Source organism: Candoia aspera, chromosome 3 (genome assembly GCF_035149785.1).
Source record: "Candoia aspera isolate rCanAsp1 chromosome 3, rCanAsp1.hap2, whole genome shotgun sequence".
Classification (NCBI taxonomy): domain Eukaryota; kingdom Metazoa; phylum Chordata; class Lepidosauria; order Squamata; family Boidae; genus Candoia; species Candoia aspera.
Window position 1 is genome coordinate 65,497,129 of NC_086155.1, and position 17,658 is coordinate 65,514,786.

A 17,658-nucleotide genomic window follows, 5' to 3' on the forward strand; every position below is an offset into this window, starting at 1 on the left:
GTGGAAGAAGACAATAGAATAGGAAGGACAAGAGACCTCTTCCAGAAAATTAGAAACATTGGAGGTAAATTCCAGGCCAAAATGGGTATGATCAAAAACAAAGATGGCAAGGACCTAACAGAAGAAGAAGAGATCAAGAAAAGGTGGCAAGAATATACGGAAGACCTGTATAGGAAGGATAACAATATCAGGGATAGCTTTGACGGTGTGGTCAGTGAGCTAGAGCCAGACATCCTGAAGAGTGAGGTTGAATGGGCCTTAAGAAGCATTGCTAATAACAAGGCAACAGGAGATGACGGCATCCCAGCTGAACTGTTCAAAATCTTGCAAGATGATGCTGTCAAGGTAATGCATGCTATATGCCAGCAAGTTTGGAAAACATAAGAATGGCCATCAGACTGGAAAAAATCAACTTCTATCCCCATACCAAAAAAGGGAAACACTAAAGAATGTTCAAACTATCGAACAGTGGCACTCATTTCACATGCCAGTAAGGTAATGCTCAAGATCCTGCAAGGTAGACTTCAGCACTTCATGGAGCGAGAATTGCCAGATATACAAGCGGGGTTTAGAAAAGGCAGAGGAACTCGGGACCATATTGCCAATATCCGCTGAATAATGGAAAAAGCCAGGGAGTTTCAGAAAAACATCTATTTCTGTTTTATTGACTATTCTAAAGCCTTTGACTGTGTGGACCATAACAAATTGTGGCAAGTTCTTAGTGGTATGGGGATACCAAGTCATTGGAAGCGACTAAACGAATAAACAACAACCTCAAATGGGCTAACTTACAGAATGTGTCCAAAACATGGGACCCATGACTCCCGTGGAATAGAAATATGGCAAATTTTATAAAACATTTTATGACAAAAATGATCATAAAACATTTTATGGCCTAATACAAAATGTCATAAAACATATCCTGTGGTCTACTCTTGATGTTTGACTGTGCTATATAGTTCAATATGAATGATATGGGTTATTTTCAAGGCAGATACATCTCTGAATATCTCCCTGAATTTTTAAGAACTTTCCTAGTGAAAGCAGTACATTAGAAGCTCTGCCACTATTGAAGGCATTGAAGAATCTGGTAAGGAACTACCTCTGAAACTATGACCCAATGGTTCACAGGTTGTCTTATGTGTGTGTTTTCAGTTCCAAGGTAGCAATCAGATAAGGAGCTGATTTTGTCTATTTATGAAAAATACTAATGGAATCGTATTTTAAAAGAAAAGGGGGCTGCCATTGAATAGAAAAGCCCAATGTCTTCCCATCTCAAGTGATATACAGAAAGAAGAAATCATGTATGAAGCAATATTATTATATACTAGACAATTTTAATCAATGAAATGTATCACACATGAAGATTCAATCACAATATTTATCTCTTCCTTTATGTATAAGCTCACTCCAATTGTGCACAGCAAAAGAAGAAACAGAACAGAATACCAGCTTTTTCTATATTTTTGTTATCTGGGATGACTTTTATTCCAGAATAATATTAATAACAATCACATTACATTAGTAAGTTAGAAAAATGAAGTACAACATCCATATTAATAGCACAAAAATATGTACCAAGGAGGAATATTTTCCTTAATATAAGCCTGAGAACAAATTAACACTGCAGGTGACAAATAATTAAATATAACATGTTTGCCCTTTTCAACAAAACTAATGGGGTAGTCCATTAAGAAAAACCCTGAATTTAGCTGTGTGTTCGCTAACCATTTTTAAAATCCACATAGCAAACAAAGGAAGCAATCATTAAGGACTCTTTTGTGGCGTCTGCCTGCAAAAACTGCAACAGAACAGAAACCAGCAATGAAGCACCATCTAAAATATTCACTTCATTTTATTCTATGAATGAAATAACATTAACAATAGCAAAAATACACTTTTATGGCTTTTGGCTTGAAGTTTCTTCCTAACGCTCAAACACACAGAGTGCCTGCAAACAGTAATAGTTTAAACAGATTTTTGAGTATAAGTGATGTGAAAATTTAATACTATTAGTAACAGTTGTGCATGCATATAGTTATCATTTTTGCATTTCACTACCTGCCTGCAAAAGAAAGCACACAGAACACAAAGGAATAACATTACATTAGAACCTAGCAACTGTTACATTTCCATAGCAAAGAACCGAAAAACAGCAGTAAGTCCATTTTCTCTGCCCCACAATGTTCTTAAACTTTGATCATGTATGTAACTGTCCCCTCCATGGGCACCTCTCCCCTCAACTAGTTCTGGAAGCATGACTAGAACTTGTGCCTTCTACTGGACCTCCAAGTCTCTACTGCTAGGTATTCTTTAAAAAATGAAACAAAACCCACAACTCCCGATAGGATGAGCAAACACTGAAAATAGCACAGATCGTAACAGCTCTGTTTTGTCCCAAGTACAGGAAGAAGTTTTTGTATTTTGTTCAGGGTTGGCACAGAACTCCAAAATATACTTTGTTTTGTTGACTGGGAAAAGTGAAACTGCCATTTTGAGCTCCAAGCACATTTCGCACATTCAAGAGACATTTCTAAGCCTCTTGTATACAGTCCTGGGAATTGAGAAGGCAACATGAATAAAATCTATATATTGTGAAACATAAGCTTACCTGTATGGGGATTGTACTGATGTTGCCACAGTGGGCATTGCAGTTGCTGTTAGCATTTTGGTAGCTCTGGTAACAGCATGTGTCAGTGTTGGACCTCCAAGAGCTGAACTGGCTGCCTACAATGAAAAACACTGTTACTGAACCAAAGTGAAGGCTATGAAGATGAGAGCAACCACTGAGGCCACAGTGAGAAAATAAAAATGGGATATAAGCCTGCACTTAAACTTTGATGTTAATGAAGTAAGTATTTCATTAACACTGCAGTTAACAGGTAGAACAGTTCTGTCTGAATTCACTTTTACAAGTCTTCAGTTTATTGATATTCAAGAAAATAACTTTTTGGAGCATTTGAATATGACTTTAGAATTATATAAGAACAAAATAAAACAAGAAATAGAGAAGAGATGTTTATTTTAGAAAGTGAACTCTTACTTCTAATCTTGAATAACAATCAGCAATGAATTTCTTATGGAGGGACACAGAATCCTGAAAATAAAAAAAAGCAGTCACTTAAACATATAAAAAAACCAGCACTATTTAAAACATAGACTGCTAAATTTAAATATGAGTAAGATTGAGAAAAATCAGAGATAAAATAATTGCTCAGCAAACTTGCCTTTATTTTGTTATGCAATTCAGACAATCCCAGCACAATAATTTGCCAGCATGACAACTAACAATGATTCTCAGACTTTTTTCTTTCTTCATGTCCCATCTCTAGACTGTGACAACTAATAGTTTATTGCATTTCATTGTGTTAGGGGAATATCAGATTGCTAAATGCCTGTTAATATGTATTTCACCTATAGTTTACTGGAAATCTTAGTTCAAACTTTCTATTTTGTTCTAGAAATGGCATCCAAATTAAACTGGTGGAACTGCCAGGATCAAAAAATTATAACTGTTAATGGCTAAGCATTGTACTTTTTGGGCACATTTGCACAACACAACAAGCAGAGCAACAGCAAATACCTCTCTGCTCATTTCTGCTGACCCTCTCTGTGAGAGCAGCTGACGTGCTATGGACAGCTTCATCAACACTAAGTTTAGCATATCTCCCAAGCACTGATTTGGATGACATGCTAAAGAAAACAGAACCACCTGGAGTTTGTCAGCTGCTATCTGCTTATGGGAGGAGCTAGTGAAAGTGATCAAAGCAGCAGGGACTAGCAGATTCCTGCTCCTAAGCCAAATTCCCAGAAAGTTACCAATACAGTATATGAGAAATGCCTACCTAATCAATGCCTTCTTTTGCCAAACAAACAGACAGACAGACACAAACCCTTGAAGGGGAAACCTTAATTATGATCTTCCTTATAACTTAAGAAGCTCAAATAAACATTGGAGTTAACAGAGGGCTAGTTAAGAACTCTCTTCTCTTGCAACTTGCCTTTTGTTGGTACAATCAAGGAAATCCAAATCACCTTTAAATTTCTTTCATTACTCATAAGCATTATTCTTTTTTGTTAATACATTCTAAGCACATATTCAGATCTGTAGACTCGTTAAGCTTCATAGCTTTTGTATGAATTTTTGCCGTTATCTAAATGAAGTTTTTATATACACACACACACACATTTGCTGCCTTAAGTAGGATGACTGCACAGACCAAAAATGGGCTGGAATTCACTTGATCTCCTAGATTATTCCTTGTGATTCTTACCCTAGTACCATAACTTTCTTCGTACATGCAGAGATATACATGTATGTATAAACAGCAGATGCACTGTAGCAGATAAACAGATGATGGCTTCTCCTTCTGCTTAAGCGGAAAGGACAAGGGAGATGGCACTGTTGCAAGACAGAGCTCAGTTTGTTCCAAAACATTATAGCAGGGTTGGGCAATATTTTGGCTACCTATGCCCTGGGACGCGGTGGCGCTGCGGGTTAAACCGCTGAGCTGTCGATCGGAAGGTCGGCGGTTCGAAACCGCGCGGCGGGGTGAGCTCCCGTTGCTCGTCCCAGCTCCTGCTCACCTAGCAGTTCGAAAACATGCAAATGTGAGTAGATCAATAGCTACCGCTTCGGCGGGAAGGTAACGGCGTTCCGAGTCGTCATGCTGGCCACATGACCCGGAAGTGTCTATGACAACGCCGGCTCCAAGGCTTAGAAACAGAGATGAGCACCGCCCCCTAGAGTCGGATTCGACTGGACTTTACGTCAAGGGAAACCTTTACCTTTACCTATGCCCTGGGCACCATTTTATAGTATTTGGAATACCCTCTGATTACATGATTGAAACTGCAGCCATTTTGAGGCTAGAAACAGAAATAAACTTCAGGATATATCCTTAGTTAGACACACGGAAGAAAATTCCTAACTATGTCCCTTCCACATTACAAAGAACAAAACAGAAAAAAGGTAAACCCTAGCCTCATGCCTGTACCATGCAGCCCAACCCACTCTGTGCTATCACTTTGCTTGTTGCTGCCCTTCCTCTTCCTACAAAAAAGTACATGTAGCTTCCATGCAATTTTTTCCAAAATCTCCCCATCCTTGATTTACAGAATCATCTGAATGCAGACAGAACTCTTGTTATCTTGAACAGCATGGCTATAACCACTGTACATGAAATCATTCAGAATAATTACCTTTTTCAATCGTGGATTTAAATTAATGTAACTATAGTTTATTATCAACTGGATAGCTTCATTAGCTATTTCTTCATCTGGTGACTCCATTGCAATTTTCCAAATAAAATCCATTCCTATTAATTCCAGTTTTTCTACATGCTACACAAACAAAGAAGAGTCAGTACTTAGATGAGATAATGTTACAGATATTATTGAAATAATCAAATTCACGAAGACTTTTAAACATAGTAACATGTATCTTAAATAATGCTGTGGTTCATATAACACACTAAAGCAGTTTGTTGAACAAATTAGAAATAATACAAACTCAGTCTTGTAGATGAGCAAAATTAATATAATTCATGTTTGGCCAATTCCTTTTCTGTTTTCATTCTTTTCTTAGCTATTCTTGCCTTGTACTTTGGTAGATCAAGTTAGTGGCTTTGGGAGAGGATAAAAAATCTAACCAGAAAACCAAAGAAACCATAAACCAGCCATGCATTCCTGTAATAGAACATACCAAGCCACTGTTGCCTTTAGTAAGCCAACTACTTACAACAATGGCTAAGCACACAGTTTTAGGGCAGTAAATGGTGCAAATTGCAGTTTATTAATTGATTCCTGTTTTGAGCTTATTCCAAGTCAAAACCAAACCATGTTATAGTTGAGTGAGATATGTGAACACAGCATAAGACTCCCAGCTGTTTTTATTATTTTAAAATAGTTTCTGAGCATCTTTGGATGTCAATTTCATTCTTGCAACATATACAAATTCAAATACCAAGCTGAGTAATATAATTGATCAAATTCAAGTGACCTGACATAAAACTAAACTAAACTTAGTTTAGATTTAGATTTAGGGCAAATTCAGACCCCTGATCCTAGAAGAATCAGCATCTAACCATCACTTTGTAGGACTGCTATTTCTTCTGTTTATACTATTTTGCCCATGAACTGTAAACAGTATGAAGAGTCACTTGTTGAGATGGGTGGCTATAGAAATCAATCAATCAATCCAATAAATAAATATGATTATATAAAGGTGCTTACCAATTGAGTTCCTTGTCGTTTTAATCGATGATCACAAAGATTCACATTTTCAAAAAAGGTCTTAAACAAACCAAAACCTGTTTTTAAAAATTAACATTTTAAAGGAATTCCACTATTTTTATTTAAATGAATATCACAAATATTGCCTACATAAAACAGATGCTTTCAGGCAAATTGAGAATACGTCAATTTGGTTTAGATTTAATTAACTCCCAAAAAACGTTCACTACATTGGATCAGGAGAATTACGCAGACAAAGGGCTGGGGAATGAAGATCAGTTTCCCATCTCTCCTCCTGAAACACCTCTTACAAGAACTGGGAGGCCTTGGTCAGTGAGGTGAGCTACAGGACCTGGAAATGAAATATAAATGCATTCCACTAGGAGAATGGCCAATTTGGAAGTCTCTATCTCCAGTGTTGCATCCAACATCATCCACACCAGGATCTCAGAATTATTATTTGGAGAGGGGTTGGCAGATAAATAAGGAATGAGAAAGTACTTTCTACTTTCTTGACTCCCTAAGGATTTCTCTGGACCGTACACAATTTTCAGAAACAGAAAATTCACCAGTTTTATCCTGAAGTATCTGACAGATATTCAAAATTAGTCTGAAATTTCAAAAGGCAAAAATACTTACATACCATTCATAGTGATTTCATAGGACTCCAATTTAAGAATTTTTTCTTTAAAAAGCTGCTGCTGCACATCACCTTCAAGGTCATGCTGTCCTTTTGTAAACCATTCAAAGCACATCTGGGAAAAAATAAACACGATTTCCTAATTTTTCACTACTTTAATAGATAATACATTGCTTATTTCATACACCAGAATTTAGTCAGTAAATGCCTACTATTCAAAGGAAGTTTCATGTATGTATAAGTGCCCAATAAGGTATTTTTATTGATAACAATTATTATTCTTAGTATTACCTTTCACCTTTCACATTATTTTAGATATATTTTGTGTGTTTTTTTTAAAATAGTGTTTCTATTTTCAAATTCAAACAGACTATCAGTTTAAATGAGCTTACAAATGAATAAAAATGGATGAGGTAATATGTGTATCCAAGAGTAATTGTTACGTTACAATAGGAACAATTCTGAACAACCCCGCATATTGCATGAGTTTACTGCTTACTGTTTGCAGGATCTCACCTCTCGATCTAGCTCACAAACATCTTGGCCTGTTACAAGGCATTCCCAGATTTCTCGAGCACGATTCCATCCTAAATAGAGTGTGGCCTCTTGAAGAAAAAATGCCAGAAATTTGAGGTGTGCCTCTAAGTACTAGAAAGACAAAAAATATACTTGATTTGCACTGAAAATTTCTAAAGAGACGCTTTGACATTATTTATGTGCCTACATTTTTCCTTTTTTAGAACCCCAGCTTCCTCTCTACAAAAGGCTCTCATTTGTATTTAAGGTGTTCTCAATGATTTCAGCTTTTATAAGCCATTGTTTGCTTACCTCCCGATAGGTGTACCGGCCATCCACCAATGTTGCTCCTGATAGGCCTCCAACACCTGCTACTGATGCAGCCAATCTGTGGCAAGCTATTAAGCTTCCTGTTACCAGTTTCACTATCTCAAAGTTTTTCTTCAAATCCTGAATAATGCTCTTGACAAAAATATTGAAAAGCATTTGTTAAGCAGGGCATTATAATATATACCATCAGGTTTTAAATAAATGGACGTTTCCTGCATGTAACTCTGAGCACAAACCCTATGGAGGCCAAAGATTATTCAGTTTCTATCCTTTTCATGCTCCTGGAATAAATTACCAAGTACTTTGAATACATGTTGAAGATTTTCATTTATCTTAACCCAGCACAAAATACTTTCCTTCATTCCTAAAATAAACATAATTTAATTATTAAATTTTAGTATTAATGTAAAGTGAACCTGATTTACTTTAGTACTTTAATTTACTATGACACTAGCACAAATTATTCATAAAAATCATTGCCACAACTTATGCATCTATTTACAACATAAATAACTAGTAAAGTATTCTTAGCTCTCACATCTTATCATACCTTTTCAATGCTAGGTGAGCTTTTCTTGTTTAATTTTTTTTAATGTTAAATCTGGCTTTAAACTGGTTGCTACTTGATATTTTCATAACAATGAGTCCATGGATGATTTAATCTTTTCTATTTAATCTTTTAGATTTTTAGCTTTTATTTGCTTTTGTCTTGTCATTGCTAAATATCTTGCATATTGTCTCTCCAGAAAGAAAATATGTACATTCAAGTATTACATACAAAGTATTTTTAGTCCTGATTTTCAGTTGCCAGGGACCAACTATCACCCAGCAGGGTAGTTGATAAATGTATAACTATTCAATGTTTCCCACTTTTATTTTTCACCTCCAATCCCTTTCTGTGTATGTGTGTCTAAAAATATACTCACCTTATCTTGCTTTTGGTAGGTTTGTTTAATAAATGAGCGTGTGATTTCATGGAGTTGACGTAGAGCTGGTACTACCCACACAAACTGAGGATTATTATGCTGGGATGACTAATAAAAGATATCAACAAATTATATATATTTAATACCCATGGATACACAGCATAAATTTTCATAGCTCTATTTCCTATTCTTGACTACTTTTATAATTTATACTTTTCCTAGATTTAAAAAATTTCCAATTACCTTTTAGAAATCTGTATCACTGATAAGACAGTGATAGATACTGAAATTGTGGATCTGGATGAATCCTGAAGAGGATCAGGATAATTCAGAATAGATACACCCAAGTGGATGTCTTAAACATACTCTGTCCCAATTTGAAACCCTCTGCAAAGTTCTGATACTGATCTGCTGTTCTGGTATGCTATAGGTAGTAATTCAGTTACTGCACCAAAAACCAGTTTGCACACCGTTGTAGGGTAATGACAGAAGAGAAGCACTGGATTCAGAGATCAACAGAGGCTACCCAGAGTGATCTTTATAATCAGATTATTATACATTATCCCAATCACAATTTCTTGTATTCACAGCAAAACCACAGGAACAGGGCCTTTCATGCACTGATTGGGCAATGCAGGAGTGATCAAAGAGATTAAGGTCGTAATTGCAAATGCTAAATTTTATTGAGAATTTGGGGAATAATGAAGAACAGGTCTCAGCAACAAACTGATAAAATCAGAAGAGATGGAAGCAAAAAAATAGGGTATGAGGTGCCAATCAGGATTCATACCACACTCAGACAAAGGGTTGCAATCACTGGCTTGAAAAAACATCAAGGATACAATCAAAAGGGAAGGCAGTTTAAAAACAAGAGGAGAGTACTATCACACATTCCTGAAGATTTAAAACACAAAAATTATAGGAACAGTGCCGACACTGAGAAGGGAGCTCAATTTTTCTGAATCACATTCGGAGACTGAGTTGAAACAAACAAACAATCATAGCAACAAAGAAGAAGTTGGTACTTGCACAGCCTTGTACCTGAAATAATCTGCATTGCTTCTGCACAGTTGATACCTTTTACTATTGTGTTTCAAAGATGGAATACAACCTGGAAGACCCAAGATCAAATCCCCACCCTAACCCTAATGGAAACCCACTAGGTGACTTTGAGCTAGCCACTATCTTTTAGCCCAGCTTGAGAAGTATTGGGGATGGAATAAAGAAAGACCTCTGTGTGACACACCTTGAGCTCCTAGAGGAAAGCTGATATATAAATGTATAAAATAATAATTATCCCCCTACTAGTACCAACAGCAACAACAGACAGAAGATAGATTGCGGCATGTAAAAATTTAAAGTTCTAAAATTGGAATATTTTGGACTATATTATTAACATCCTCTCTCCAGCATTATATTTCTCTTCAGTTCATTCACTACATTTAATTTTTTCTCTTTTCTACAGAAAAAGCACTCAAAGCCTTGTAATTAAAAACAGAATTAAAATTAATTTATATTAGAAAAAGAACTAACATTCTTTGAATTTATAAACAAACTTTAATACTTTCCAAAATATTATCTAACTTGATCTTTAAAAAAGTCCTTCAAGATGTAATCTAAACTGTTCAGCTATCAAAAATAATTATACCTGGGGATGGCTAGCGCCATGAAGTGATCCGGAGGGACCTACCACACTGAAGGTCTGATTAAGATCTCTTTGCCATGCAGATTTTATTATATTTATATTTTTATTGTATTTTTAATTGTAATGGTTTTATATTTTAATTTTGTTTTATTGTAAGCCGCCCAGAGTCCCCCTGTTGGGGAGAGATGGGCGGTGAATAAATTTATAAATAAATAAATAATAATTTAAAAAAAGAATTTGCTCCATTCCTGGATCTACCTGAAAATTTCATCCCTATAACCCAATAATTAGTTGTACCTTTGACAAATAAAACAAAAACATAAAACAACCTTGAAAAAGCATGCGATTTACCTCACCCAATCAGTCTTTATTCTCTATCACCTTCAGAAAGTGAGAACTAACAAGATAACACTTTTAGTTTGTATCATGTTGAATTAAAAAATGCTAGAATTCATGGTAAAAGAAAGAAAATATATCCCTAAAAATATGAATTCTAAAGTCAATTCTAAAGACAAACCAACCCTCTTAATATCTTCTATACATTTGATGATATAGCTTCTTTTGATTGCCTCCTTTACTGCATATGCATCACTAAGGATTGTCAAATGCTCCTCCAAAGCCTGTTGAATCAAGCTGCTAGGTAGTGTTGGAAGATGAGCCAAGTCCCAGAGAACTTCAAGAACCTACAAGAATACACATACAGTTATCACCGCCTGTTACAGAAATTGCCATGTGAGTTCTCTTAAAATATTGTTCCACATGCCTTTCCAGTAGTTGCCTCTACACGTGCTTCCCGTCCAATGCGTCCTATCAAGCTTAAGAGTTTCTGTCGTACTCTGTCACTCTCACACTCCCAACTCTAAAAAAAGGGAAAATACATAAATACAAAGCCATCTAAAACATATTCTAACACTGTTTTTCCAACATTTAATTTAATCAAATACAAATTTGAGAGTATATAAAGAAACTGGAAATGAAATGTATGATTAATTTAATTCCACTGATACAAATCTCATTTTTTAAAACATTATATAAGAAATCTTAGAAGATCTTTAGCTGAGCACACTTAACAGCCGAATGTATTTGACCTAAATAAGAATATAATATGAACTAGTAAAAAGAGTAGTTTATTTTGAACTGTAAATTCAGAAGGAGGGTTTTTATTTACAGTGAAAATTGTATTCAAAAGCCTATTCACAATTAAGTAATTAACTACTGCAATAGTTTTTTTAACTAATTCAATTAAAAAAAAACTTGTCAGAAATACAAGTAACTTTGTAAATATATTATGACTGCTAAAAGGTAAAACTAGGCTAGGCTTTGACCAGTCACTAGTCTGTTCTGTGCTATAAGTAACTGTAAAACTTTTCCCAAGAGTATGAGATTTCAAGCTTTTACTATAGCAACAGAGTTAAGCCAATACAAACCTTACCTTCTGAATAAGGATAAAAAGATGACTTAGCTGGTCTGAGCTGAACTTCACAGCAGCTGCGGCAATAATAGTATGGATATTTTCTATCACAGTTGATGGCTGTCCTGACTTCAAAGGAAGCGGGGGGGGGGGGGAGAATAACGGAGAGAAAACGCACATCAAGTTAAGAAACTTGGCTCCTGCAACCTAGACGGCACCCTCCTCCCAACAGATTTATATTTAAATGAAAGCCATCTTGTGTTCCTTTGTGAAGTAGGCCCAACTGGACAGACATACAGACTTCTAATTTAACGTCTTAAGATGGCACTGCATATGTTATCAAGCAACAACACTCAGAACAAGAAGAATTAGCAAATCAGCAACTCTAATAAAGGGATTAGAAAAGAAAATCGCATTGACAGACAGGCTTCTGAATGCAATAAAGAGTTTTTGTATTTGTCAGAGTTGCTGCACTAAACATCAGGGGCAAATAATATTTTCAATTGTGGCATTTCAATGATTACTCATTCATATATACTTTTGTTTTAGATTCAAATTATTCTGAAAAGAACCAGGAAATACTATTTTGTAATTGCCCCCAAGAATTGCCAACAATTGACTGCATTGCCAAGATCTAAAGGGTAGGCAAACCTTGGCACCCACAGGACTCTGAATTACTCTAAAAACAAGCAAGCAAGCAAGCAAATAAATAAATAAATAAATAAAAAGCAAGATGGCATGCTAAAATGGAAAGCTTCCAACATCACTCTTATATACAAAAATGTTTCTGGGGTACTTGAATGTCTTATGGGAAGAAAGTTTGCTTTAACAACCACTCTGTGAATATGCAACTATCTCCAGCAACCCATTTTTGAAGAACCTGCAACATGCTCTTAAAATTCTAAATTGTCCACTGGCCCAGAATATTACTTACTGCTGGACTAAAAACGATTTTAAAATACTACAGTAATCTTCTTCGGTTAGATAGAATACTTTTGATATAATGACATTTACATTTAGAGAACTAAGCCCTGTGATAACCTACACTGCAGCGACCAAGAAGTCAAGGACTCTTTCCTCATGGCTACTGACTGGAACCACCAACTTAAGAAGAAGCAGAACCACTGTAAAACAGCCTAATTCTCAACCTCCCAACTCAGGTAGATTCTTGCCTAGCAGCCCTGTTCATAATTACTAAGACCCTTCTTGAGAAGGATGAGCAGGAGAAAATCCTACAGGCTCAATCAGTGAATTTGCAGTTGAAATTTCCTTACAGTTAAACTTGCTCATATCTGCTTTGCTCCTGATGTCAATTGGGCAGGGTCCACTATGATGGATAGGGTAGCATCTTGTGAGTCAATCAGGAATTCTTTTAAGCTTGTGGAATCTGATGATGAGCAGCTAGATTCACAAGGGAGTTAACACTTTTTTGATAGAATATGTTATCCACCTGCCTGGAAGAAGGTGCTAGGTACAGCCTCTGATATAGAAGTTGCCTCTAGATTCAGCTGTATCGTACATTTTCTGTCTCCTCCCAGGGCATGAAAATTGGAGCCACCCAGCACCAAAAGCCTTGGGAACTCCAACATCAGCCCTGAGATGTTGTCCAGAAGTTCATTAATGGCTGTTGCCAAGCTACTTGACAGGTGATACACTCCCAGCAGCCCTAAATTCTCTTTGTGACAATTCTATGCAATATTGGAACTTGCAACCAGTTTCCTCCAGTTTCCAATCCTTGTGAGGGTATCATGGCCACCCTTCCTCCCTGACATGGTGTTGCAGTTGCAGCATGGCCTGAAATACAGAAAGGGCAATTTCCGACAGAGCTATAGTACAACCCTAATGCTGCTCAACCAAGTCTCCATTAATATATGCCAGGTCTATGTGTTCATCTGTCACCATATCAGTTCATGTCATCTGCAGAGGAAATAAAATCCTTAATCTCCATGGATAATTATCATTGGGTGAATCACTATTTCTATCTGACAGCTTAGTGAATTTTTGAGTTTTATATATTGCCATTGACACATATTAAATATGTTTCTTTAAGGCAAGTATTCAAATCTTTCAAATTCTTCATGAAACAAGTAAGATTTTGAGTACTAAAAATAAAAAAAACAACTGTATTTACTGGTAAATGCAATATCATCAAGGTTCCCTAACGTACACTTATGGATATAAAATGCTGGGTTTTTAAATTTTTTCTTACAAAAACTTTTAAGAACAGATCTCATTTCCCGATGTACACTTATTCACTACAACACAGATTTGAAAATGTTCTCTAATCTCTCCAAGAACAGTATAACAGTATAATTTTAAAATAAAAGCTAAAAATCCTCACCTGTATTCGCCAAATTTTGGTCAATTCATCTAGAGAGAGCTTGCTGCCCAACAGCTCAATAATTCCCTTAATACGATCACAGTATTGTGCTTGATCTATGTTACCTAGACACAGAAACATAGACAACTTAGCAAAAGTAGTAACACAGACTATTAGTTTCCTAACATTTTCCCTTTCTTATTCAATGGATAACTACTATAGTCAATGAACATTTTGTACAAATTCTGCCAACCTCATATTTGGAGATGCACAGCTGCCATCTACAACTGTCCCACAATTTTATTATTATTTTTTTAATAGAATGCATTGAAAGTATGTATAACAAGCCTCTGTGGGGCTTAACACACCTATTTCCTATCACTTCGTTTACAGAAAGGGACAAAACATTCAGCTTGTCCCTCACTGATGACATCACTGTCTGACTGCCACACTCCCTAGGTCCTTGGAGACTGAAAGAAAAAATAAAAGGAAAAAAAATACACACAACAACAACTGAAAAGAATGTGTATTCCTTTCTGGCTGCTTCTGTCTTAAAATCACTTCTTTCCAGAAATTCATCTAAGAATTTGTCAAAATTTGAACTTCAAACAAGAGTAATCATCTTGAAACAACAGTTCATAAATACAATTGGTTTAAGTATAATGCATCATAGGAATGAGCTACAGTGAGCCTTGCGCTCATGAGATTTTTCCTTCTACCCTCTCTTTGTACAACTAAAAGGAAAGAACTTGAAAATTATTCTCTTCCATTTGAGATTTATCTTTATCTTTTATGCAACTCAAAGCCAAGTAAACAGTGATTAATCTGTACTGTGAATAATGAAAACAATCCAATTTTAAAATATAGCTTGCTTGAATTAACTATGGTTAAGATTAACCACAGTTCAGATAGTTCAATAAACTGCAGTTAATCTTAGCAAATGTTTTAATACTATTTGTATGACTACACGAAAGGAGGGAGAAATAAAAAGCACCTGAGCCTTAGGCTTGCAGAGGTTATTCTTTAACTCTAAAGCATGATTAAACCTCCTAATTGAACACAGTCAGAATGTCAGCTCTGAGTTCAGAAGACATTTGTATACATACCTTCTAATGCAATGGATAGGACAGAGTTTTCTACTAGCCAGTTTAATAATCGATCTGTATCTATTGCATTTTTTACTGATTTGGATAAAGTGCTATCTTCAATAAGTTTTGTTACCTAAAAATAAGGACAGATATGATCTTTTAAAAATAACTATCTAAAAAATAATTAATAATCATCATAACTATAAAAGATATGCAAGGCCTGAAAACAGTGAATACCATATTGCCCATAGCAGAGAAAGTCTTTTAGAACTAAATTTTTTAAGTTTACTACTATGGAATGAAGAAAAGATTCTGAAGATTAAAAAGGCCTAACAAGATACATTATTATCACAGCAGCCAATGCAAAGTCCACATGAGATTCAATAGTACCTTGTCTTTTACATTTCTCAACAACTGCTATTCTTATAGCCATAATGAGTAGCAGAGGCAAACAGACAGCCCTAATGACTAGTTTAATTCCTATTAAATTCCACAACTTAGTTTCAGTGGATAACGCCAGATTCTAACTTTATGAAATATGAAAACTTATTTCTGTTCTCCTTTTCCACATCGTGCTACAATTTGAGTACCTGTCTCACATCTTTTTTTATCATTTGCCCCCTAAACTAAACATCTCTAAAGAGTATAACGTAACTATTTGCTTTGTCCTCTTGACCATTTTGATTGCCTTGTTTTTTGGATCCCTTCCAGCCCACAATATCCTTTTTACAACCAGAACTATATACAGTATGCCAAATCTGTATGAAAGCATTATAATGCCGGTTTTATCTTAAGTTCCTATTACAATGATGCCCAAATGGGTTTTGCTTTTTTCACTGCAGGTACCTATCATGGAGAGGGCAGACTCTAAACTAAATCAGCCTTTTCAGTGGACAGAACAGACAAATAGATGGAGAGGAATACTCAGCTAATTGAAAAGCTGACTCACAGATAATGAGCCAGTCTTGAAAACAGCTGAGTAGTTATTCACCTAAAAGCAGTAGCAGTTGCACAGTAAATGAATATCTAAATGGCACAATGATAGAACAACTCCATAAATTACAATCCTTTTGTGCCCTAGATATAAAAGACCACTGGCCCTTCAAGGTTATAAAAAGAAGAAGCTTCAGGTTACTTTTAACAGGCTACTTTAATTGGCTACATCAACATTAGCAGGGAAAGAGGTGGGATGGCAGATGGCGCCTTAGGCTGTCTGCAAAAAATCTCCATTTGATTCAAAGAGCCCATGATACCACAGCCACCCCAACTCCTTGTTTCTATAGTTTCCACGTTTCAACAGAAGTGGACTATGGATATGTTTTTTGCAATCTGCAAGGAAGAACTTCCTTTAGGAATAAGAGTTTCCTTTTAAATCCAGAGAAAAGTAAAGGGGCAAGAAATGGCTGCCTGCCCAGATTTCCTATTCAATTATTCGTTGAGTAATGAAATATTTGTATCTCTGCTTTCAGAGGGATAAACAAAGGAAAAAGAGGGATGTACTTGAAGTTTTTAAAAAAAAAATTAATGCAAGTTAATACTTGGATGAAATACCACCAGAGAATATCAGGGCTGTAGAACTATACTGGGAAGTTGAAAAATGTTCTAGAAAAAGGAACAGGCAAACCACTTTCATACAGTCGATAAGAAAACTACACAGATGGGTACATAGAATCACCAGGAATAAAGCTCAACTTGAGGATATTCTACTTTTTATAATACTGTAGCATTTAACTGTCACTTGTCCCATCAGTGTGCTTCAAACAGAATAATACAAAAGGCTAGAAAATTCATTTCCTGTTCTGTCATTTCTTTTCAACAGAACAGGAATCAATTTACTATCTGAAAACTCTGTTAACTAAAACCAGTAACCCAAATTATGCCTTTGTGACCTATAAAAGGTAGCAGTTGCCTCGAGTTGAGCTCTCTATGACTTGACATGTTAATATAATTTTCTTAACAATAATATGGAAGCAGTTTTCCACTATCTTCTTTTTCCATCTTTCCAGTCCAGCCTATACCTCTGGGCCTTCCTGGTTAGTATTCCATTGGAATACTAACTAAATCTAACTAAGCTTAGCTTTTTTTTTTTTTTAAGATCAGCCAAGCTCAGTTACCTGATACCAACTGCTGTTGCTTTTCTTTAAATACTGGCTGAACTAAATGCTAATATTTCAGTACTATATGGCAACTCAATTACGGTCGATTTTAAGATTTTAGCCTAATAAACTTACTTCTTTTAGAGAGTTCATTTTTGCACTGAAGTGTGGTGATTTCAACATACGCAATAGGATATCTAACCGCAGGTCATCTACTACTGTTACTAAATCAGGCTGAAATCGCATACAGAGGAGCTTGATGGCAGACAAGAGTTCAGGGATACTGACTAGCCTCTGTGAAAGATAAAAATTATGAATAGCCTATATGTTTCATAGTAATACATTCTGTCAACAGAGATTACATCATTTAACTCAAAGCCTGATCTTTGAGATTAACAGTCCAATCTTATGCTATCTAATTGGAATAATTGGAATAATTTCTAAGTAAGCAC

General features: G+C 35.7%; 1 protein-coding gene across 1 annotated transcript in view; it reads right to left on the bottom strand.

The window, feature by feature from the left end:
- Nucleotides 1-17,658, bottom strand: part of USP24 (ubiquitin specific peptidase 24) — a 96,991-nt gene that overhangs the window by 47,202 nt on the left and 32,131 nt on the right. The window contains exons 10-23 of the mRNA XM_063298007.1: nt 17,342-17,500; nt 15,129-15,243; nt 14,044-14,147; nt 11,724-11,831; nt 11,055-11,150; nt 10,813-10,974; nt 8,647-8,754; nt 7,703-7,852; nt 7,391-7,522; nt 6,878-6,989; nt 6,235-6,311; nt 5,203-5,343; nt 3,044-3,097; nt 2,612-2,727 (exon numbers count right to left, since the gene is read on the bottom strand). Coding sequence (XP_063154077.1) covers nt 2,612-2,727; nt 3,044-3,097; nt 5,203-5,343; nt 6,235-6,311; nt 6,878-6,989; nt 7,391-7,522; nt 7,703-7,852; nt 8,647-8,754; nt 10,813-10,974; nt 11,055-11,150; nt 11,724-11,831; nt 14,044-14,147; nt 15,129-15,243; nt 17,342-17,500 — 1,634 coding nt within the window. The remainder of the gene's footprint in view (nt 1-2,611; nt 2,728-3,043; nt 3,098-5,202; nt 5,344-6,234; nt 6,312-6,877; nt 6,990-7,390; nt 7,523-7,702; nt 7,853-8,646; nt 8,755-10,812; nt 10,975-11,054; nt 11,151-11,723; nt 11,832-14,043; nt 14,148-15,128; nt 15,244-17,341; nt 17,501-17,658) is intronic.